General features: G+C 44.3%; 1 protein-coding gene across 2 annotated transcripts in view; it reads right to left on the reverse strand.

The window, feature by feature from the left end:
* RHPN2 (rhophilin Rho GTPase binding protein 2) overlaps positions 1–23,308 on the reverse strand; it is a 46,927-nt gene that overhangs the window by 12,888 nt on the left and 10,731 nt on the right. For both annotated transcript variants that reach the window (XM_048515867.1, XM_048515866.1), the window contains exons 2-7: positions 16,280–16,395; positions 14,753–14,881; positions 5,234–5,309; positions 3,509–3,586; positions 1,909–2,033; positions 1,014–1,180 (exon numbers count right to left, since the gene is read on the reverse strand). In XM_048515867.1, the coding sequence (XP_048371824.1) occupies positions 1,014–1,180; positions 1,909–2,033; positions 3,509–3,586; positions 5,234–5,309; positions 14,753–14,881; positions 16,280–16,395 (691 nt within the window). The remainder of the gene's footprint in view (positions 1–1,013; positions 1,181–1,908; positions 2,034–3,508; positions 3,587–5,233; positions 5,310–14,752; positions 14,882–16,279; positions 16,396–23,308) is intronic.

A 23,308-nucleotide genomic window follows, 5' to 3' on the forward strand; every position in this document is an offset into this window, starting at 1 on the left:
AATTAATCAAAATAGTACATTTTGCAGAATTCTATTTAGCTTCTGCAAAACCTTGGGGAAATTGAAAGGAGCTATGCAGAAACTGAATCCTTTCCCTATGCTCCTTTTCTGAGATTTTGCCACTTATTTACTGTGCGTTTAACACACTTATCTTTCTTTAATGGGAGCCAAGATTTTTCAGAAGACTGAATTCTAAAGACAATGCCATTTTATGCACACGCTGAAAATTGCAGAGCACCCAGAGGGTCTAGTTTGAGTTCACAGTGGGTTTCTCCAGATGGATCATGGATACATTTGTCGAACCCTGCCAGCACGGCCAATTGGTCATGCTGGCAGGGGCTGATGGGAATTGTAGTCCACGAACATCTGGAGAGCCGCAGGTTGCAGACCCCTGGTCTAGCTAGAATCAGGTTGCTTGTGAGAACCTGAAATTTGTGTGTGTTTGTGTGTGTGTGTGTGTACACGTTTCTAGACCTAGAACAAAGTTATATTACCACTTTATGGCAAGGTGCAGTACAATAAAAATATTGTCCCTTTGGCCCACCAGGATACAGTAAGTGATGTTCCAACTGGCACACTGCTACTAGAGTTACATTGCAGCCAAGAAATAGCAATGATTGTAAAGACAGAAGAACAGTTTACAATAGACTGCAATCTCCTAGAGGCCTCCAAACCTACATTGTCATTAATCATTTACCACAATATTAATTTTGTCTAGAGTTAAATGAGTTATTCAGACTGCTTCACTGGATTTGGGGGAGGGGGGGAAGGCTAAAACTAACATTTGAAAAGGAATGTTTAATTTAAAGCTGATCCCAAATCCCGTTAATAACCTTTGGGGCTTTAAGCCTGCATCTCCTGTTTATCTAAATTGCTGTGAAATTAAGCTAAGAAGCTGCTGTTGAAATGCAGACATGTCTATTGAACAGATACAAGCAACACAAGCAGAAGCACTTGGATTAAGCAACGGATTAAGGCTTTTCCAAGCAATAAGATGCAGCACAGCACGGTACCTGCGGCTCTCTGGAAAGCGTCAATCGCCTTCTGGAGCCCTTCCTGCGTCTGCCGGATGCATCTTGTACCAATCTGTGTGTACAGAGCTCCTATGTTAAACAAGACACTGGCTTTTTCAAGCAACAAATTCTTCTGGCAGACGGGGACTCCCGTGAAAGAATCATACCTTTATTTAAAACAAAAAAACAAAAAATCAGAAGTGTCAATTTAAAAAGGCAACTCCAGAAGCCCAGAACTTTTCCCTATTCCATTCAATAAAATGTGCCAGTTGCTCCCTTTTATTACCCAGTAAAGAGATCGGAAGAACACCCCTAGGATATTTCACTCCCAATCCTCTGGGCTCCAGCATTACCAGAGGTCTCTCTTAATCAAGTCTGTGTTTAACTTCAAATGCTTAGTAGTTCTGGTTAGCTTCAAATCTGGTTAATGGGGAAGCCAGCATCCAGCGTGGCTGAAGTAGAGGCAGGAAAGGGGAGGGCATCTGGGAGAAGGAGCAGATACGACAATCTTGAGGCCGGCTCCCAACCTCTTACCCACAATTAAGAGATTAACGTTACATCCGTACCAGACACAACCCTGTACTTCAACTAAAAGTCAGTGTACCTAAACAAGAGCACGTAACACACCTGCAGTGGCTGAGCTTTGTAATCGGGAGGAGAGATTCCTTCGTGTGTGTGTGTGTGTGTGTGTTTAAAGCATTACACACCTCTCCTTGCAACGCTCGACTAAACCCCTAAGAGCATTTTTGGCTGAGGGGCAAGATTCCCTTCAGAAGCATCGAGGCTGGGTTCAGTTTCAAACCCTCCATTAAGAAGGCAAGGCTGTGTTGCAGGTTTGCTTGAACCCAGTGTCTGATTAGTAGTATTCCGGGTCATGGCAGAGAACCGCACTTACCAAGTAAATAAAATCCCCAGGGGTCTGCTCGGTGAAAAAAATCTGTTCTCCACAAAACCCAGTTGAAGAAAATAGCTCGTCAGCATCTCAACTCCAGACTCATCTCTGCTAGGAGTACGGCATGCCTTAAAACACACAATATCCATTAGCTATAATATAATTGATATGCGACCACATAATAAACATAATGGCTTTGCTACCATCCTCTCTCACCCACTTTGCAGCCCAACTGCCATTTTCCAACTGTCCTACTGCCCACCTAGAACTCAAAATTTTACTGGTTTAGGCATATGAATGATTTATAGCAATTCCATCACACAGATTATCTTTCCTTTAATCATTTACTTTTATTTATTTACAACATTTGTATCTCGCCTTTCTACCCATACAGGGGCCCACCAAGGTGGCTAACAAGTTAAAGCATGTATGATACAATCATACTTTGAAATCATTAAAATCAGTTCCTCGACAAATATTAAAACAATTCAGAAAAACAGTTATGATGCATACAAGGCATAAAAATAGCAATTAAAACACTAGGAAAGCGGGATCACTCACAGAATGCTAAACAAAACCAAAAAAAAGTCTTCACCCACTGGTAGAAGACAGCAATAGAAAGATTGTGTTTTTACTGTTACCATTTTCCATATGGGAAAATTTGTAATGTCGAAAATTTACTTAACTTTGGCCCCTTCCGCACACGTAGAATAATGCGTTTTCAAACCACTTTCATAACTGTTTGCAAGTGGATTTTGCTATTCCGCACAGCTTCAAAGAGCACTGAAAGCAGTTTGAAAGTGCATTATTCTGCATGTGCGAAAGGAGCCTCTGTTAAGTAAACATGAAGGATTCATCACAAAGGTATCTTGCTCTCTCTCCATCAATCACAAGAGCGATCCTCACAAAAAGTTCTGTGAGGTATATTAGGCCAAGGGAAAAGTGATTTGACCAGGTCATAACTGAGCAGGAATCCAGACCCAAACATCTCCCTAGTCCAGAGGTCTGCAACCCGCGGCTCCGGAGCCGCATGCGGCTCTTTCAGCCTTATACTGTGGCTCCATGTGGCCTGGAGGTCAGAGGGTAGCATGGGCATGTCCCTCCAGCCCTCCAGAGCAGCGCTGGAAGGAAAGGTGAGTGGAGGGGCCAAAAGGTGGCTCCGTGCGGAGCCGCCTCTCTGGCTCGGTAGATTTTCAGGGCCGTGGAAAATGGGTCCAAATGCTCTTTGGGTGGTAAAGGTTGCCGACCCCTGCCCTAGTCCATCCACTATTACATCACACTGGCTAACAGCATCCTTAATAGGGTCGGCAACCTCCATGAGGTGGCTAGAGATCTCCTAGGATTACCAATAGTCTCCAAAAGACAGAGATCAGTTACCCTGGAGAAAATGGTTACTTTGGAAGATGAAGTCTGGGGAACATACCTGCCTGAGGTCCCTTCCCATTTTCCCCAGGCCCCTCTCCCTAATCTCCAGAAATTTCCCAACCTGCAGTTGGCAACTGTAATCCTTCAATATTTTAAAAATAATTTTATGTCATACGGAAAAACAAATACAGGTTCTTGAAAAACCCAAACACAGAAGCTTTAAAGAGGCTTGGCTTACTTGTCGCAAATCCATCAGATCTGCTATTTCATTTTCATATTCAGAACCATCTTCACTGTAGTGTTCCAGAATGAAATCCTGAAAATAAAACATGTTGAAGGACTATTGAGTAACTTGGTAGTACCTGAACTCTCTCACTACCAAATACTAGCTTGGAAGTTTTTAAACTGGACCCAGAAAGGGGGTCTGAAGGCCTGATGTGGCTAAAGACCAGCAAATCCAGGTCAGTAAATGAATGCTTCATGCCCAAGAATCCTATGCATGTCACCTCAAAATTCCATGAAGGCAGAGTATAAATGCACAAAATACCAAATAGAGGAATTAGATTTCCAAAGATCAGTTTCCAGTGGTGCCACACAGCAAAAATGCTATGAAAATAGCCCCTAGTCCCATAATGGTGAATGAAGGGTGGAAAGCTGTTTGTGAGGTCTCAATCCATATCCAAATAACATCCAAATATGTCCTCAGCCAATGCTAGCCAGGTATTTGTCTATGACAGTGCCTTTCTACTACCATAATTCTCTCTAGCAGGATGTCCCCCAAAATCTCTCTCAACTAATGCAGTACATAATTTTGGTGGGTTACCGAGGGCAGCGCCAAGATCCTCATGTTTATATAAACTGATGATGGGGCTCTTAGGATCCACAAGATCTATGGACATTTGATTTTGAAGCATTAAAACAATACAGAGTGACACTCAACAGCAGAACACCGTCTAGCTTTGTGAGATGGTAATTCAGAGGGAAAAAATGGGAATAGAAAAAAAGGAAAAAAGTATCTGATCTCAGGTAAATATTTGCAGAGCTTCCTAAGTGCACCAGTCAGAACCTTGATAAACATCTTTTTTTAAAGGGTGTCACATGGTTTATGAAACACACAGAAACCACAGTGTTTATTTGGAACAAAATCTGTGATCAAAGTCTACCTGACCCAAGCCAAAAACTGTTCTCTATTCAAATTTGTATTGATCTTTGGTTTCAGGTGCTTGTGCCAACACATTTTTAAAATTAAACCAATTCTGTCATATTTTGAACAGGCCCATCAGGGTATAGCAGAATTAAAGTTGAGTACTGGTACTGCCAGTTTTAAGAGTCCACACTTCAAAACATTTGTAGGTACAAATTCTATGTTTGTTCTGAAGAAAACTGGTTCTAAAGTAGAATACAATCAACCTCTTTATTCCTGTAGAAAAGATTCTCGAAAGTGAGAGTCTATGAAGCCCCCACCCCAACCAACCCATAAATTTGCAGGTATTTGATAATGACGCAGAAAGAGATCCATGAGGAATTAGACAAAATCGAGGAGAAAATATATATTTTATAGTATATGTTAGAAGGAAAAGTATTCCCAGATTGTGTTTCAAATCTCCACTTGAACATTTTTTTTAAATATTTCCATCCTAACCCTAAAACCCATCCCAAGTTTACATGGTGCCTTTAGAATGTTCCAGAATGGCCAAATCATATTAAGCAACCAGGCAATGCTGTAAGATTCACAATAAAATCTTGTCGACTTTTTATTTTTGGTAGTTTTGGATTATACTCACGAATTATTTCCATGCAACCACATGAATATAAAATACTTGGAAAGGTCTTTTTAATTAATTTATTTATTTACTGCACATTTATTTCCCGCCCGTCACTAAAGTAATAATATCACAACATCGGCAGTACATGAATGTTTAAAGTTTTAATATAGCTTTTGGCTACTTCTCAGAAAATCTACCTTCAAGGGCACTGCGAAGTCAACATCTTTGGTCTCTTTCAAGCCAAGGGGTATCAGGGGAATGCTAAACGCCTGTCTGTGATAAAAAGAGGAACACATAAAATCAGTTAATCCCTTAATTCTTCTCCCTGGAGCCGTAAAGAAGAGTGCCTGACAAATCCAAGGCTTTGTTCATACATGCCTACTTTAACAGTCGTGCACTGCTCCTTTTATTCTCGATTGTTTCACTTTCACTCCGGTTACAAACCAGTTAAGTGAATCGTAATCATTTCCATTTCAAAAGAAAGAGAGATGAAGATGAAAGAGCAAAAGGAACCCAAGGTTGTTCAATGAGTTCATCGGATTTCAAAATTTTCTATCCCTCTAGCCATTGTTAAATACACACTCCTCAGTTCCAACAGCTGGTATTCTATTACAGTTTCTTCACCCTTCACCCTCCTCCACCAAAACATGTACACATATAGTCTATTTATAATCCTGCCTATCTTTCTGCCACACCCTGGAGAGGTATTGGGTGATGCATACTCCTGTCTCCAGGGTAGAGTCCCCCAAATGCAAGCAGCCTAGAGTTGGATCCAGACTAAATTTGTAATATCTACTGATTTTCCTCTTACCCACTGCACACTCATCCAAATGTTCCCTCAAAGAAGCATTTCAAAGAGATAATCGGGCTGCACCGGGACGGGGAAGATTTTAGGAGGCAGTGTGGTGTAGTGGTTAAGAGCAGGTGGATTCTAATCTGGACAACCAAGTTTGATTCCCCACACCTCCACATGCATGGCAGACTCTTCTCTGGTGAACTGGGTTTGTTTCTTTGCTCCTACACATGAGATTCCTACAGTGATGGGATCCAAAAATTTTAGTAACAGGTTCCCATGATGGTGGGATTCAAACTGTGGCGCAGCGCCAATGGGGCTGGGCGGGGCATGACGGTTGCGTGGCGGGGCATTCCTGGGCGGGGCTGTGGCAAGGATGCAGCCGCTGCGTCAGTCCTTGGGCAGGAAACGAATGCACGCAGGTGCAGGCTGCCATGCACGCCGGTGCACCTCCTGCTAGACTGTTTCAAGTTCTGCGTGCTACTGCTGAGAGGAGGGGTGTAACTAAGGCAAAAATCACATGGCAAAATCACCAATTAGTAATCTCCTCTCGGCACACACAAATAATTAGTAACCTACTCTCGGGAACCTGTGAGAACCTGCTGGATCCCACCTCTACCTACCTACCTCACAAGGTGTCTTGCGGAAAGAGGAAGGGAAAGGAGTTTGTAAGCTGCCTTGAGTCTCCTTAACAGGAGAGAAAGGTGGGGTATAAATCCAAACTCCTCCTCTTCTAGAGGAAGTTCCATTCCAATGATGGAAATTTTAGTTTGAACCCATGACTGCATAAATATGTGAGGCTGCCTTATACCAGGGGTCTGCAACCTGCGGCTCTCCAGATGTTCATGGACTACAAAGTGGCTTATATAATTTTTCTGGCCAATTGGCCATGCTGGCAGGGACTGATGGGAATTGTAGTCCATGAACATCTGGAGAGCAGCAGGTTGCAGACCCCTGCCTTATACTAAATCAGACCATCAGTCTACCAAGGTCAGTGCTGTCTACTCGGACTGGCAGCTGCTCTCCAGGGTCTCAGGTTGAGGCCTTTCACATCACCTGTTGTCAGACCTTTTGATTGGACATGCCAGGGATTGAACCTGGGACCTTCTGCATGGCAAGCTGAAGCTCTACCACTGAGCTGCCGCCACCACCCCTCCATAAATCCAGCTCTGCACACACATGCTGTGCACACTGTTGGATAATTGTGCACAGTGTCAACCACTTGCTTTGGATATATTCCTGGCAACTACCAGAGAAAGAATAAAAGGAAACATTTTTTCACGCAATGCGTGACTGGTGTTTGGAATATGCTGCCACAGGAGGTGGGGATGGCCACTAACCTGGATAGCTTTTAAAAGGGCTTGGACAGATTTATGGAGGAGAAGTCGATCTATGGCTACCAATCTTGATCCTCCTTGATCTGAGATTGCAAATGCCTTAGCAGACCAGGTGCTCGGGAGCAGCAGCAGCAGCAGGCCATTGCTTTCACATCCTGTATGTGAGCTCCCAAAGGCACCTGGTGGGCCACTGTGAGTAGCAGAGTGCTGGACTAGATGGGCTCTTTCTTATGTTCTTAAAGAAGGGGGGACCATCAAAGGAAGCTTGAGGCTGTTTCCCCGATGCTCCTTCATGGCAGATGGAAACAATCCATCTCGCTTACTGCCCAATAACCCTCCTCCACCCCCGCCATCCCAATCGCGAATGCCAGCTACTTTCAAGGAGACAAGTAAGGCCAAAAAAATCCTCTGGTATTAGCCAGGACATTAAAACAAACCCTTCGCTTGTTGACTTAAAGCATTCCCCCATGATCCATCTTTATTAAGTTGCCAGGTTTGTGAACAAATTCTATGGGCACCAACATTCCTGCCAGATCCGATGATGAATGTGGAGTGGAATTCAATCTCTCACTGTGACCCTATGAAATGCCAACCCCGGTGGGGGTGGGGAGGAGAGAATATTCACCTTCCCTTTTTTGACTGGCAGGGCATATAAGCCTTTACAAAACATCTCTGAACCAGGGCTAAAAAAAGGTGGGCTATCAGCCTGTCCAGGCTATTGATCAAGGAAGAGGTTCATATGCTGATGATAACTGAAACCAATTGTGTATCCACCCATCTATTGTGCTATAGCAATCGTTTGCAACTGGGTCAGTTTGTCCACACAGGAACATCCAGTTATAAATGGTTGCTAAAGCACCAAGACAAAACATTTTTTTCTCCCTCCCATGCATGTTCTGCTCAGAAGAGAGCCTGAGCAAATGGTGGCATGAACAAAGAATCAGTGGCTACTTTTTTCAGTGAACAGAATGACCATCCCTAAAAGAAAAAGAAGAGTTTGGGTTTATATCCCACCTTTTTCTCCTTTCCCTTCCTCTCCCCATAACAGACACCTTGTGAAGTCAGTGGGGCTGAGAGAACTAGCCCAAGGTCACCCAGCAGGAATGTGGAAACACATCTGGTTCACCAGATAAGCCTCTGCCACTCAGGTGGAACAGAGGGGAATCAGACCCGGTTCTCCAGATTAGAATCCACCTGTTCTTAACCACTACACCATGCTGGTTAAAAGAAAAGGGCTCATCTGTTTCCTTGAGTCTGCTGTCTGTTGGTGGAGGGTTTGCAATCCAAGATGCAATTACTCAATGTATTTATTATAGCCCAGGTATAGGCAGAAATACACTTAGCCTGTGGACTACAGCTTGTTTTGGCCAATTGCATTGACCTGGTGGACATCAGCCTAAGATATTCCAAACACCAATCACACGTTGCGTGAAGAAGTGTTTCCTTTTATTAGTTCTAATTCTTCCCCCCAGCATTTTCAATGAATGCCCCCTGGTTCTAGTATTGTGAGAAAGAGAGAAAAATTTCTCTCTGTCAACATTATAACCTCCCATGGCTAGCTAATTTTTATAGGACTTGCAATCATATCCCCCCTCAGACGTCTCCTCTCCAAACTAAAGAGTCCCAAACGCTGCAGCCTTTCCTCATAAGGAAGGTGCTGCAGTCCCTCAATCATCCTCACGGGCCCTTCTCTGCACTTCTTTTCTATCTCTTCAATATCCTTTTTGAGATGTGGCCACCAGAATCCTGAACACAGTACTCTGGCAAGTGCGGTCGCAGACCACAGCTTTATATAAGGGCATGACAATCTTTGCAGTTTTATCTCTCAATTCCCTTTTCCTAATTCATCCCCAGCATAGAGCTTTGCCTTTTCACAGCTGCCATAGTACATTGAGTTGACATTCCCATGGAACTATCAACTAAGACGCCCAAATCCCTCTTCCTGGTCTGTGACTGATAGCACTGACCCCCTGTAGCATGTATGTGAAGTTTGGATTTTTTGCCCCTATGTGCACTCTCACTTTGCATTTTGCTGCTAGCTTGAACTGCATTTAAGCCTATTTCTTTAGCCCCATCTACCTAATTTCATTCAAGGTCCGCCTTTGAGCTCCTCAGAATCCTTTGTGGTTCTCACCAACTCCTACATAATTTGTATCATCTGCAAACTTGGCTACCACGCTTACCTTTTTCTGCACCCCCTCTACTTCCAGTGTCATTTTAAGTGAATAGGTGTAAAGAGCATCTGGTCCCAATACGGATCCCTGGGGGACACCAGCACTCTTACATCCTCTCCATTGTGAGAATTTCTCCTATTTACACCCACTCCCTTTGCTTCCCTCTGTTTCTCAACCAGTTTTTAATCCATAGGAGGGACTTCCCCTCTTATTCCTTTCCCATTGCTGAGTTTTCTCAATAGTCTCTGTGAGGAACTTTGTCAAAGCCTTTTGGAAATCCAAGTAGACAAATGTCCACTGGTTCCCCCTTAGATTCCACATGCCTGCTTTTACATCCTCAAAGAACTCTCTAGTAAGTTTGTAAGAACAGGATTTGTGTTCCTCTGCAAAAAAAAAGCTTTTCATGCTGGACTCTTTTCTCAGCAGGTCTTGCTTTTCTAAGCATGTTTTATAATTTTATCTTTAATGTGACAGATTCTACCAATTCTACTTCAGGAACAGATGTCAAACTGACTGGCCTGTAATTTCCCTGGTCCCCCCTAGATCCTTTCTTTAAAGATTGGTGTGACATTGGCTATCTTCTCTAGTCTTCTCAGGGATGGAGCCTGGATTTCAAGGATAAGTTGTATAATTAAAGTGAGAAGATCAGTAATTTCATGCTTGAGCTCTTTTAAGAACTCTTGGGTGAACAGTTGCAATCTGGGGCTGTGTGGATTTGGTAACATTTAGGTCAATCAATGGCTGCCAGAACTTTCTTCCTCTGTCTACCACTATCTCTTTGTTAGTTCCCTCTGATTCACTTCCTAAGAAGCTTCTTCTGGTTCAGGTGCAGGGAATTTTCCTCCATACCTCCTCTTCTTTTGGAGTGGAAGACAGATGCAAAGAATTCATTCAGCTTTTCTGCAATCTCCCTGTCATCTTTTAGTTAACACACCCTTTGTTCCTTTTGTCATCTTAGACGTGGCCTACTCAGCTTCCCTTGCTGGCTTCCCTCTGCTTTTGATGTACTTGAAGAACTGTTTGTTGCTGGTTTTTGATGTTCACAGCCATGTGTTCCTCATAATCCCTTTTGCCTCCCCCCCAGCTTACTGTGCTAACTTGGCTTCTCTTTTGCCACTCATTTGTGTTCTCTCATGGTATTCCTTTTTTATCAGTTAAGTTGGACTTCCATTTTCTAAAAGACATTGTCTTTTTTTCCTAATAATTTCCCTTTCAATCGTTCCCTTTGGTTAACCATGGTGGCTTTCTTTTGGACTGGCGCTGCCTTTCCTAACTCAAGGGAATACATTCCAGCCTGAGCTTTGTGCACTGTGGTGTTTTAAATAACCTCCAAAGCATCTTGGACATTTTGACTCCTCTTGATTTTTCCCTCTTTCAGCTTCCCAAGTGCACTCATCCCCTCATCTTTGGAGAAATTTCCCTTTCTGAAGGGGCAAATGTAACCTACTATTAGTAGTTGTCACTCTTGTCTCGCATGCAGAGATACTGAATCTGACAGCATTGATGGCTCAGCAATGTTCCCTATCGGCCTACTCAATAACAACACTGGACTCTCCCCGCACTCCAGGTCCTTGGGTCCCACATAGAATCTTAGGATCTAGGATCACATCTCCCCTGGTTGGTTATTCTACAAACCATCTGCTCTAAGCCACAGTCATTTAGCATATCCAGGAATGTTCTCTCTCCCGCTACTACTTGAGCCTGAACATGCATTTCCTTCCAGTTTATATGGGGATAGTTAAAATCGCCCATTACCACGACATATTTTGCTTTCTTTGTTGGCCCTCTCCTCTAATTTCTTTTTTTCCATCTCCAGAATCCTCTTGTGCGCTTTGGTCAGGGGAGGGACTTATAATATATTCCTAATGTTAAACCATGTCTTCACCCCTGGTATTGATATCCACAGTGCTTCTGTAGAGAGGAATCAGCTCCCCCCTGTGCATTGTCTATTTTATGTGACACTATGTCTCCTCTTTTGATGTAGAGGGCCACTCCACCCTCCCAATACGCCCTGTCCTATCCCTTTTACCAGAGCCTGTAACCTGGGATAACAGCATCCCACTGGTCTCTCCTCTATTCCACCCATAATGTAGCCCTGTGGGATTGCCCACTGCTTATCAATGTCCCTCCTTCCCCAAAACTCTGTACTCCAGCTCCCCCCCATTTTTTAGGGTCTAATGCTTCTACTATATTAGCATAGAGTACACTTGTATACTCTGTCTCTGTCCCTAACCTGGGATTTATGTGTTTCTTTGCCTCCTCTAGCCTTTTGTAGACATCTACTTCACTTCTATCAAGCATTGCTTGTGCTCTTCTACTCTGTATGTGGTTGGATTTAAAAAAAAAACCTCCTTCTCTGCTCCCTGCATCCCCATGGACTCTTGTATTCCGGAACCTGAAGTCACCTCTAGCTCCTGTCGGCTTTCCCCAGGGATCAGTTTAAAAGCTGTCCTCTGCCACCTTTTTAATGTGCTGAGCCAGCAGCCTGGTTCCTCCCCTTTGGTTAAGATGAAGTCTCGTCCCCTTTGTACAGGCCTGCTCTTTATCCCCAAAAAGGTTCCCCAGTTCCCTAGACAAATCTGAAACCCTCTGCCTTGCACCTCACCTTCTCTATCCACACGTGACATTGAGACCTCTGTATCTCCGGCTTTGCCTAGCCTCAGCCTCTGCGGCCAGTGTGAACAGGTAGCATTCTCAGAGAATGCCACCTTGTAGGGGTCCTGGATTTTTTAACCTTTTCCTAGCAGCCTAAATTTAGCTTCCCACAGAACCTCCCTGGACTACATTTCCTCTACATGTCATTGTGTGTACCAATGTGGGACCACAACTGCCTGACTTCCAATTCCCCAGCACTGCTCCAATAACAGCCTATCTAGACGTAGCTGTGACATCCGCAACCTTCTCAGACTCCAGGTGGCAGGCAAGTCACCATAGCGGTCATCACGCTTCTGTCCACAAACCAACTCTCTATATTCCTGATGATCGGAATCACCCCGCCTACAAGGGGAGCTCCCCACCTCCCCGAGGGGTATCCTTCAAAAGTGAAAGAGGATATCTGACCACCAACTAAGGAAGGGTCCCATCTAAGGGAACATCTTCCCCCACCGCAGACTGGCACCCTCTGTCACCCAGACTCTCATTCTCCATGACATCTCTGAAGAGATGTCGCAGCAGGGAGTGGGACCCATGGCTGCTGGGTCCCATGAAAGCCTTGTTTGTTGCCCTCTCTGCCTCTCTCCAGCTCTCTCTCCAGGGGTCTGCCACCTTGGCTTCAAGAGAACGGACACGTTCCTTGTATGCCAGGAGCTCATTGCAGCGAGGGCACACCCACGACTTCTGGCCTAGTGGCAGATAGTCATACATGTGACACTCCTAGTGCAAAAACACTGAGCCCCCATCCCCTGCTGGCTTCCTGCCTTCATATCTGCTTTTGTTTATATATTTAGATATTAAACTTTTAGTCAGTGCCCCTTTGAGCTATCTGTACCTACTATCCCCTCAAAAATGTCCTTATTAATTAATTAATTTATTTATTTTTTTTAAAAGAAGAAGAAATTGCTACAGCCAAGCTAGGCGCTGCCACACATACTATCCAGAGACTGAACTAAAGACTGAATGACTCACCTCAGGAGCCCCACCTTTAGCAGCCCAGGACAAAGAGTAACCTCTGTTAACCCCTGTTAAGCCCCACCTCCAGCAGTCTCAGCTCTTAGCAACCTTACAAGGAGAAAAAGAGAAAACCCCTGCAAACCCCTGTTAAAAATACACTGTTTTAAAAGATGTGGCTTTGAGAAAAGCCCTCCAAAATGAACACCAGCAGGTCACTCTGCTCTTCCTGGCCAGTTGCCTTGTCCACTCTTGATCCTCTTTGATCTGAGATTGCAAATGCCTTAACAGTCCAGGTGCTCGGGAGCAACAGCCACAGAAGGCCATTGCTTTCACATCCTACATGTGAACTCCCAAAGGCACCTGGTGGGCCACTGCGAGTAGCAGAGAGCTGGACTAGATGGACTCTGGTCTGATCCAGCTGGCTTGTTCTTATGTTCTTATGTTCTTATGTCTTGTTTATTTTTTGTTTGTTCTATATACTATGTTTGTAAATTTGTTTAAACTGTCTATTTTGTAAGCAGCTGTGGGTCTCTATTGAGGAGAAAAACGGGATAAAAATATACTAAAATAAACAAACAAACGAAATGGTAGTGATAATCATGTGGTCTGTGGATGGAACCCAAACCTGTGTGTATAAGAGACACTATATTTTCTTTAAAAACAAAGCTACCAAAAATGCATTTGGAAGGCATTAATGTGTGAACGGCCAATTATTTTACTTCACTGTCTCCGGTTGTTACATGATGACTGATTGACTGCTATAATTTTCTACTGATTTCTGCATTTTGTCTTGTGAGAGCGAGTTGCTTGAAAAATTAGGTTCTCTTCCTTCCTTGCAAGCGACCTAGAGGAGACTGCACAAGGCTAAAAGGTAAAAATGCTCTACCTGGGGCTTGGGAGCTGGCTAGCCAATGATCGCTGCCTAGGCTGTACACTATGGTTGCCATCTCCAGGTTCAGAAGGGGAAGGACCTCAGTGGCCTATAATGCCATAGAATCCACACTGCAAAGCAACTCTTTTCTCCAAGGGAACGGATCTGTCTGGTCTGGAGATCTGTTGTAATTCCAGGAGATCTCCAGGTCCTTCCTGGAGGTTGGCAGCTCTACTGGAAACCACTGGTCATTCTTCAGACCTGGTGCCTGTACCACCTAGAACTGGCCTATCACCACCCAACAGTGAACTCCAGTAACAAGAGAGGCCTCAACCACCCCATGGGTCATCATTCAGTAGTAGCAGCTAGGTGGAACATATAGCCAACTTCACACAAAACCTACATGAGCGATGGTAATTTTCCCTCAGGCACTTGTTTTCACAACAAGAAGCCAAAAGCTTAAGAGAGGCCAAATTAAAATGTGTTCTCCAGGGTGAGATGTATTTATTGGAAGAAAGGATGCTACTAAATGAGATTTACCTCAGGTGTTTACATTTGCCTGAGGCTGGGCATTAAACGGTCTAGCACAAACTGCTCTCTGTTTTGTCTCCTGGCTTTGAACAGATTAATACCAAGGAAGAATTTGGCCTTTGCTTTCTGCATTGCTCCCCATTCAAACCAACCCCTAGAAGGCATTTCTAGGGATTAAGTATCAGAATTAATTATTATTAATAACTTTTCCAAAGAGGAAAATCTAATCCTCCATCAACAGCTGAAGTGAACTTTCTCAGCAGTCACCTAAGTGCATAGTTTCCCTGCTCCCTTTCTAGCACTCGTGTTCATCAGGAGATGCATTTTTCTCTCAGCCTTTTATTTCCAAGTGGCAGACAGACAGCAGATCAATAACAGTGTATCTCATCTTGCTCACTTACTCTGTGTTCTGATAGACCTCAACCGAGATGTTCAGTCCTTCCAACTCTTCCTTCAGGATCTGTAGATCCGAGTTGACATAACTCAGTTCCAGAAGGACCTGTTCTCTTATTTTGTTGTTGGTTGTTGCTCTGTCAAAAGAAAACGATATGCACCTTTGTGAGTGTTCTGAGAACAGTCCATTTATTGTATATGGAGCCTCATAAGCTCCCTTACTGGCATTCCCTACATTTCTAAAATGTTTCCACCTTTTAAGAACTGATATGAAAATTCTTGTTCCAGACTTGGTCTGTTGCCAAGAAGGAATGCAGAATGGCTTTTAGACAGCAACAGGGGCCCAAAGCACTGGATATATATTTTAAACAAGGTAAACAAAATAATTAAGTGATATAACTTATATAGAGTCGGATCAATAGTCCAGTTCTGAACAGCACCGGCTCTCCAAGATACAAGTATAGAAAGTGATTCTTGAAATGGAGATGCCTCTGTACATAAAGAATGTGCTCTGCCTCACATGATGGTTTCATAACATTACATCATTACCCTAGCGGAGGGAGGGGAGGGAGGGGTGGCATGCAAGGGAGGAGAGGGAAGGGGACCCGGCATCTGGACCTGGCCCACCCACCCTAGCGGAGGGAGGGGAGGGAGGGGTGGCATGCAAGGGAGGGGAGTGAGTGAGGGGTGGCATGCAAAGGAGGAGAGGGAAGGGGACCTGGCATCTGGACCTGGCCCACCCAACCTAGCGGAGGGAGGGGAGGGAGGGGTGGCATGCAAGGGAGGGGAGGGAGTGAGGGGTGGCATGCAAAGGAGGAGAGGGACATAGACATTTGAGTTCTAATTCCATCATTGTCTGAGTGGCACCGTTACCACAAAGGCTAAGTCTCCCACTGCATCAGGTGTTAAGAAATATGATTCTTGGTGGTAGCCTGAAACAGAACATTGGCATCTAGCAAGGGAAGACACCAGAATATATTCTGCCACAAGCTCTTGTGCCAACATGCAGTTTAAGGGCTTTGTTACAAAAAATCTAACAAACTTGCACATCTGTCTCACCCATTTTTCTGTAAAATTTCCCAAACTGGACAACAACAGGACCAAGAACCAAAACCTACTAGAAAAAATGGCTGGCTGTCCAGCCCAAACAACATCTGTAGGCATCTACAGCAGAGCAAATATCCTTCCCAGGTGAAATTATACCCCAAGAAAGGTTAAATCATGTTTAACATTTCTGTTTTCCATTTTTTAAAACCAAGTATTAATTTTCTGTCTGTACCCTCTAAACAGACATTCTAAGACTCAAAACCTACACAGCCTTCAAATAAAGGCTTTGCAAGAGGCAAAGGAAAAACATGGATTTCTGAGAGATGAAACGTGGAAAAAAATATTGCATTATGCTTTGTGCAACTTTTTCAGCACCATATGGGAGCAATTGGACAGCTGGCTGAGAATTGGCGGCTGCTCCGGCTTGAAAGACAAAGGCTGCATTTTGTCGCCCTGGACAGAGGAGAAGGAAAATCGTGGGAACATACCGGAGAAGGTTTTCAGCGCCAGCTCTCATCCTCACTGCCTTCAATATCTGTTGATTCAGGACGGCTCTTTGATTTTGCAGCCTGCTCCGTCCTGTCTCTGCAAGAGGGTTACATCCCTGGAATACAGAAATGCATTATTTAGCCGACAACTCAAACAACATCCTTTAAGTGGACGGAGCTGATGTTCAAAACCCCACAACTCCTAATCTCTGAGGAGACATCCTACAGCCTTGACCTGAGATGCTCATGAGTCCTTCTTCGATTCTTCATGATTATTCTGCAAATAATTCTAATTATGTTTCACACAATGTTCTTTTAAAGAAATCGTAATTTGATGGGCACAGATCATACCACTCCATTCACAAAACAGGGAGATGTTCTGCATTCCTCCATTATTGCAACCTCTTTCAACCTATGGAAAGATTACCCCTAGGCTCATGACTGAAAGAACAGCTGCACGGATTGCAGTGCCCGGGGGGGCAGAGGGGGAGCTACAGTGAGGAAGCAGAAGAAAATGAAATTGTTCTTCCCTTCCTCTTGAGCACACGTAATTCCACTAAGGAAAAGGGTCAATTTCATACCCTTCAGTTCGTGATCAGGAATTATGCTGGGGATGATGTTTTCTAGGGGTCAAGAGGGGCTGCAGGAATGGAGAGAAAAGTGAGAAAAGCGAGCAAATGAGTGCCTTTCACATGTGGCAGCCAGGATCAATGCCGTTGTTATCTGAGGCGTCCCCATATCAGAAGCGCATCATCCTGACGTGCTTTGGGATACAGCACATTATGTTAAATCACCTTTTGATGTCTTCTTATGGAATCTCTTGTCATTTACAACACTACCGGTCACGCAGATGAGTTCATCTAATCTCATATCTATTGCTGCCATCATTAACGGTCCCTGTGTTTATCTCGAGTACAATTGGGATTTGTATAGAAATGTCACAGACTGTATCTCTTCTCTTAAATTGCTTTTTGGCTTACTGTGTACTTTTTCCCCCTAGGCCATCATCTATGTGTAGCTGGCAACTGAGATCATAAGTCATGCATCTGAGGAAGTCTGCCCTAGTTCACAAAATCTCCTATCAAAATAAGTCTTTAAAATGCTGCGAGACTAATGTTTACTTATAACTGACTGATAAGTCTTCCCTTCAGAGTCTCTGGACATCTGGTGCTAGCACTTATATGTTTGTCCAGATTATGCACTTCAAACATTTGATATATTTGTCCAGATTATGTACTTCAAAAGAACAGCAAGGAACAGCTGGCACGGAGGAATTCAAAATACCTTTCTCGGCCTGGATATTGGTTGGTTAAGAACTGAATGGCCCACATGAAGGTTCTGCAATGCACAGAGTTTGTTTCTCATCAACGTTTCGTTTAGCTGATCAGGATTTTGTAATATTCTTGCATTCAGGTTGCAATTTCACAAAGACAGCTAGAAAGCATTCTGGTGCTGCTATTTGGTTAGCACACAGCCACTTCTATTGTGGTGGTGACTGATAAAGTGGGAGTGGGAGGCACCTCTCATGGTTAGATAAGAAGCCCAGCCATCTTTATCACTACAAAGAGAAGTTAAAATAGCTGAAGGAAGCTGCCTCTCTGCCAAACAAGGCCACATGCCTATCTAGCCAAGCAGTTATCTCTGAATGGCAGCAGCATTCCGTGATCTCAGACACTTGCTACCTGATTGTTTACCTGGAGATACCAGGGATTGTACCTAGGCCAGGGGTCAGCAACCTTTATCACCCAAAGAGCCATTTGGTCCCATTTTCCATGGCCCCGAAGATCTACCGAGCCGCCTCTTGTTCGGCCCCTCCACTCACCTTTCCTTCCAGCGCTGGGAGGCGGAGAAGCCAGGCAGGGAAACCCCCTCTGCCCAACGGAGCAGGCAGCTGCCTGCTCTGTGGGGCAGAGGGGAGATGTCGGCTGTGGGGATGGCAGAGCGGGGATGGCAACTGCTTTGGAGGGACACACCCACGCTACCCTTCGACCTCCAGGGGTCGGAGAGCAGCATGGGCATGTCCCTCCAGCCCTCCAGAGCAACGCTGGAAGGAGAGGTGAGTGGAGGGGACGTGAAATCAGCGCCCTCATGCACAGAGCCACCTCTGGTTCAGCCCCTCCATTCACCTTTCCTTCCAGTGCTGCTCTGGAGGGCTGGAGGGACACATCCACACTACCCTCCGACCTCCAGGCCACATGGAGCCGCAGTATAAGGCTGAAAGAGCTGCATGAGGCTCTGGAGCCGCGGGTTGCAGACCCCTGACCTAGGCCCTTCTGCATGCAACACAGGTGTTCTGCTACCAAGGTATGGTTCATCCCTTCTTAACCAGGAGAAGCAGACTCCGGGTGCATAATGGGTCATCCAGCAAGCTTCCACAGCAGAGTAAGGATTCAAACCTGAGTCTCTCAGATCCTCATCCACCACCCTAATCACTGCCCCACACTGTCTCTCTTTGGTGGCCCAGTGGGGGAATAAGACCTTTTGCCACACTCAAGTCTGTAAAACAGCTCCGTTGCTTGAATAGTTATATCTCCAGGAAGAATCCTGTTTTGCAAAACCGCCTGAATACCTTGTCGCTATTAATCTTTCTCTAGTTACTGATGCATTTCACTCTGATACCAACTACAAACAAGACCTGAAACTCAAATCTGTGGGCCTGTTTCTGTCTTTGTTTCCAGGGAAGAAACCTCAGCACAGTATGTCTTAAACAATTTTGACCCCTGCCTACACTTTGGAGAGAAAGTAACTTCTAATCTGGGTTATACCTTGAGTATTTGAACACTGTACCTCCCGGACACTCTGATCTGTCCCCAAGAGGAATCACAGTTTTCTAGACATCACACAGGAGATATGGCTTTCCAACTGTCCAAGTCAGTCATCCTTTGAACAGGGAGGGTGAGAAGTACCCAATCTATGCAAATATCATACAATAAGTTTATTTAAATATTGTAAGAAGAGTTTGGATTTATACCCCATCTTTCTCTCCTGTAAAGAGACTCAAGGTGGCTTACAAGCTCCTTTCCCTTCCTCTCCCCACAACAGACACCTTGTGAGGTAGACGGGGCTGAGAGAATTCCAAAGAACTGTGACTAGCCCAAGATCACCCAGCAGGAATGTAGGAGTGCAGAGACACAGCTGGTTCACCAGATAAGCCTCTGCCACTCAGGTGGAGGAGTGGGGAATCAAACCCGGATGTCCAGATTAGAATCCGCCTGCTCTCAACCACTACTACACCATCTCTGTGTCTGAAGATCAGTTGTGATTCTGGGACGTTTCCAGACCCCCCTGGAAATTGGCTCCATAGAGCTGTGTCAGGAGAAGGATAACAAATTTCAATTTTCCAAGTTAACAATACAGTCTTACTATATTTATTGCAATAGCCAGTTATACCAGAAATGCATGCAAATAAATAGACTGAATGGCTCTTCAAAAAGCAAGGAAATGTATTTGATTTAACTTAGAGATACTATCAGTACAGTAAGGATCTGTTATGCAGATTTATGGGCGGCTTCCTAGCCAATGCTCCCTACGCTGTTAACAGCAAAATCTGATTACAGTCAACAAAACAACCCTGCAAATGTATCATTCTAAAAAATAAACAGCGCCAAACCATAAAACTGTGTTATCAAATAGAGAAGAGCCATTAGTCATAGCCCCAGAAAGCAGAAACCGGTCCATTTTCTTCCAGCTGAACAAAGTCTCGTCTTTAAATGGTTGGCAGAATCATATTTTCAAAGGGGAAATGACATTGATGTAAATGTGATGCAAAGTCAACTCCCAATTGCCCAATTACTCGGCAGATGAATTGTTTGCATTTAATATTTCCATGGCTATGAGGCATTTCAACCGATAAGCCGAGACAAATGTTAAATCAGAATAAGCTGATGCACAGTTGAAACTGGGCGTGCTTCGCAGCTCCACCCAATATGTAACTCTGGCATCTCCAGTGCAAACAAACGGCTGACACAGTAAATACTTTCAAGCAAACCTTTGTATGCACAGGCATTTCATTAACCCCTTTTCCTACCCTTCTTTCGCAGTGTCGCCATCATATTAGAAATTTCATGGTCCAATGAAGCTGAATAGCAGTAAAGAGTGACATCAGGAAATGCAATTAACTGCTACAAAATAAGTGATGGCCACAAATGTATGGAGGAGAAATTCCTCAATGGCTATTTAGCATGACCCGCAAATGGAGCTCTGTGTTTCGGGGTAGACTTGCCTCTGAAATGGAGGTTCTATTAAGACGTCAGGATTGAAAACAGGCAAAAGCCTGGGAGGAAAGAAATGTCTGGCTGGCAAACAGACTGATACAGAGGACATACACTGATAAAGAGAAGGAAAAAAAGTTGGTTTTTATACCCCACTTTTCTCTACCTTTAAGGAGTCTCAAAGCAGTTTACAATCACTTTCCCTTCCCAACAATAGACACCTTGTGAAGGAGGTGGGGCTGAGAGAGTTTAGAGTCACCTGTGACTAGCCCAAGATCACCTAGCAGGCTTCATGTGTAGGAGTGAGGAATCAAACTCAGCACTCGAGAGTTCAACACTGTTAACCAGTACACCATACTGGCTCTCATCCAGGAAGAGAATTTGTTCTTACGTTCAGTGGAAGTATTCAGGGTTAAGTAATGTTGAGGTGAGCTATGGGTACAAGCAAAATGAACTATAAAAATGAATACAGATCAACTACAGATCCACTGCCAAAGCAGTCATACCCTTCTAAGTCAATTGAAGCCAATGAGCTTAGAAGGGTGTAATTCTGCGTAGGAAGGAACTGTAAAACTCAAAAGATATTTGTGATAGCTGCAATGTGACCCATAAATGTCCTGCGTAAACTCAGCAGATCTGCCTTCCCCAGGATTAACCAGGTTTGTTCAAACCCACTTGCTTAAGAATCCCTTCCAAGTTATCTCTGGTAAATGGTTTATTCCCCCCTTCAGTTGGTCATGGATTTAAATAAGCTGGAAATTTGAAGAAGGGGGGGGGATTGGTCACCCCCTCAGGAAAAAGCTCAGGATACAGAGTGATCAGGTGCAAACAGAAACAGTCTCTTACAATTTACCTTTCAAATGTGCATCTTACACTTAAATGTTTAAAGGCATGGGTGTTAAGGGATCTTAAAACTGACCTCTCTGTATAATCATTGACAAGGAGTAGGCCTCACATTTACAATGTCCAACTGTGCAAGAAGGGAGGGAAGCAAGCACTTCCCCCCAGAGTTAAAGGGAAAACTAGTTTTGTTATTTCTGGCCGGACTGACCAGAATTTCAGGCAAGCTTGCTGGAGTCCTGCAACTGGAACTCAAGATGTGTCACAAAATCAGGAAGGCAAGGAGAAAGGGTTAACAAGGTGGAAGTTCAAAGGGAAAAGGGTGAACTATTATCCACATGGACATGTTTCCCCAGTTGAATACGGTCCCTAAGGACTGGAGCGGAGTATTGTCATACTCATAGAAGAAGAACAGTTGGATTTATATCCCCCCTTTCTCTCCTGTAAAGAGACTCAAAGGGGCTTACAAACTCCTTACCCTCCCCCCCTCACAACAAACACCCTGTGAGGTATGTGGGGCTGAGAGAGCTCAGAAGAACTGTGTCTAGCCCAAGGTCACTCAGCTGGCGTGTGTTGGAGTGCACAGGAGAATCTGAATACCCCAGATAAGCCTCCACAGCTCAAGCGGCAGAGCAGGGAATCAAACCCGGTTCCTCCAGATTAGAGTACACCGGCTCTTAACCACTACGCCACTGCTGCTCCAATTGGTGAAATAGAGTTCACAATATAGCAAGCTGTAGTGACAGCTCGCCAAAGTTTTATATATGACGGCCACCTGGAGGCTGGGAATCTTATTTCATATGTAAACATGGGCAGCGTCATTTCCATGCATATATCAAGTATTTAAAGGTATCTCTTTCAAAAATGTAATATTTTAAAGATGCTTGATCGATAGTTGACTGGTCCATTGACATGATCTTTTTCTGAAGAGTTGGTCCCTGATGTTTTCTGAAGAATGGCTGTCCCTGTTCTGGGTCAATTCCCTGGTCAGCCTGATATGTATTAAATCCCAAATATATGCTATACACAGAGCAATGACAAGCCACCTCTGAACATCTCTTGCCTTGAAAACTCTACGGGGTCGCCCATGACTTGATGGGACTTTTTACCCCATATGCTATACCAGTGGTGGCGAACCTTTTTGAGACCGAGTGCCCAAATTGCAACCCAAAACCCACTTATTTATCGCAAAGTGCCAACACGGCAATTTAACCTGAATGCTGAGGTTTAAGTTTAGAAAAAACGGTTGGCTCCGAGGCGTGTGTTACTCAGGAGTAAGCTTGGTGGTAGTCAGTGGTTTGCTTTGAAGCAACCGTACAACTCTTCCAGCGGGTGAAACACGACCCTAAGAGGGTTTGCTCAGAAGCAAGCCCTATTGCCAGTAACCGAGCTTACTCCCAGGTAAAGGATCACACTTTAGTTCTTCGCATGAAAATCAGTGGGATTTAACAGTGCTTAACAGGGTTACCTACAGTGCTTCCCCAAAACTATGTCTTAGGTTTAATGCTAATAATCGAGGCCAGCGGCCCAGGCCAGCCTAAATGTGTGTGTGCGGGGTGCTGGGCTAATTTGTTTGCATCGCACCCACAGAGAGGGGTTTCCTGAGTGCCACCTCTGGCAATCTGCGTTGGCAGGAGGTTCGCCACCACTGTGCTATACAGTCAACTGCTGGATTGAGACAATATGGTTCTATTCTTGATTTATGAGCTAGGACTTGTAAAATCAGGAAACAAATCTCCTTGTCCACAAATAGACACGCCCTGTTTTTAAAAGAATCCAGAAAGAGCAATTTTAGCAATGACCTGGGAACAAAGATCTGTACAGTGTACTCAGCTAGGGCATAAGACAACATTACTTCCTTACTGTCACTTACAACATTTACAGAGAAAAGATTTTGACAGCCACCCAACCAAAGTAAAGTTAACCACCACAATGGTGCTATTGTGTCAAGAACTGGAATCTTATTCTCTATAGTTCT

This window comes from Sphaerodactylus townsendi, linkage group LG14 (genome assembly GCF_021028975.2).
Source record: "Sphaerodactylus townsendi isolate TG3544 linkage group LG14, MPM_Stown_v2.3, whole genome shotgun sequence".
Taxonomy (NCBI): domain Eukaryota; kingdom Metazoa; phylum Chordata; class Lepidosauria; order Squamata; family Sphaerodactylidae; genus Sphaerodactylus; species Sphaerodactylus townsendi.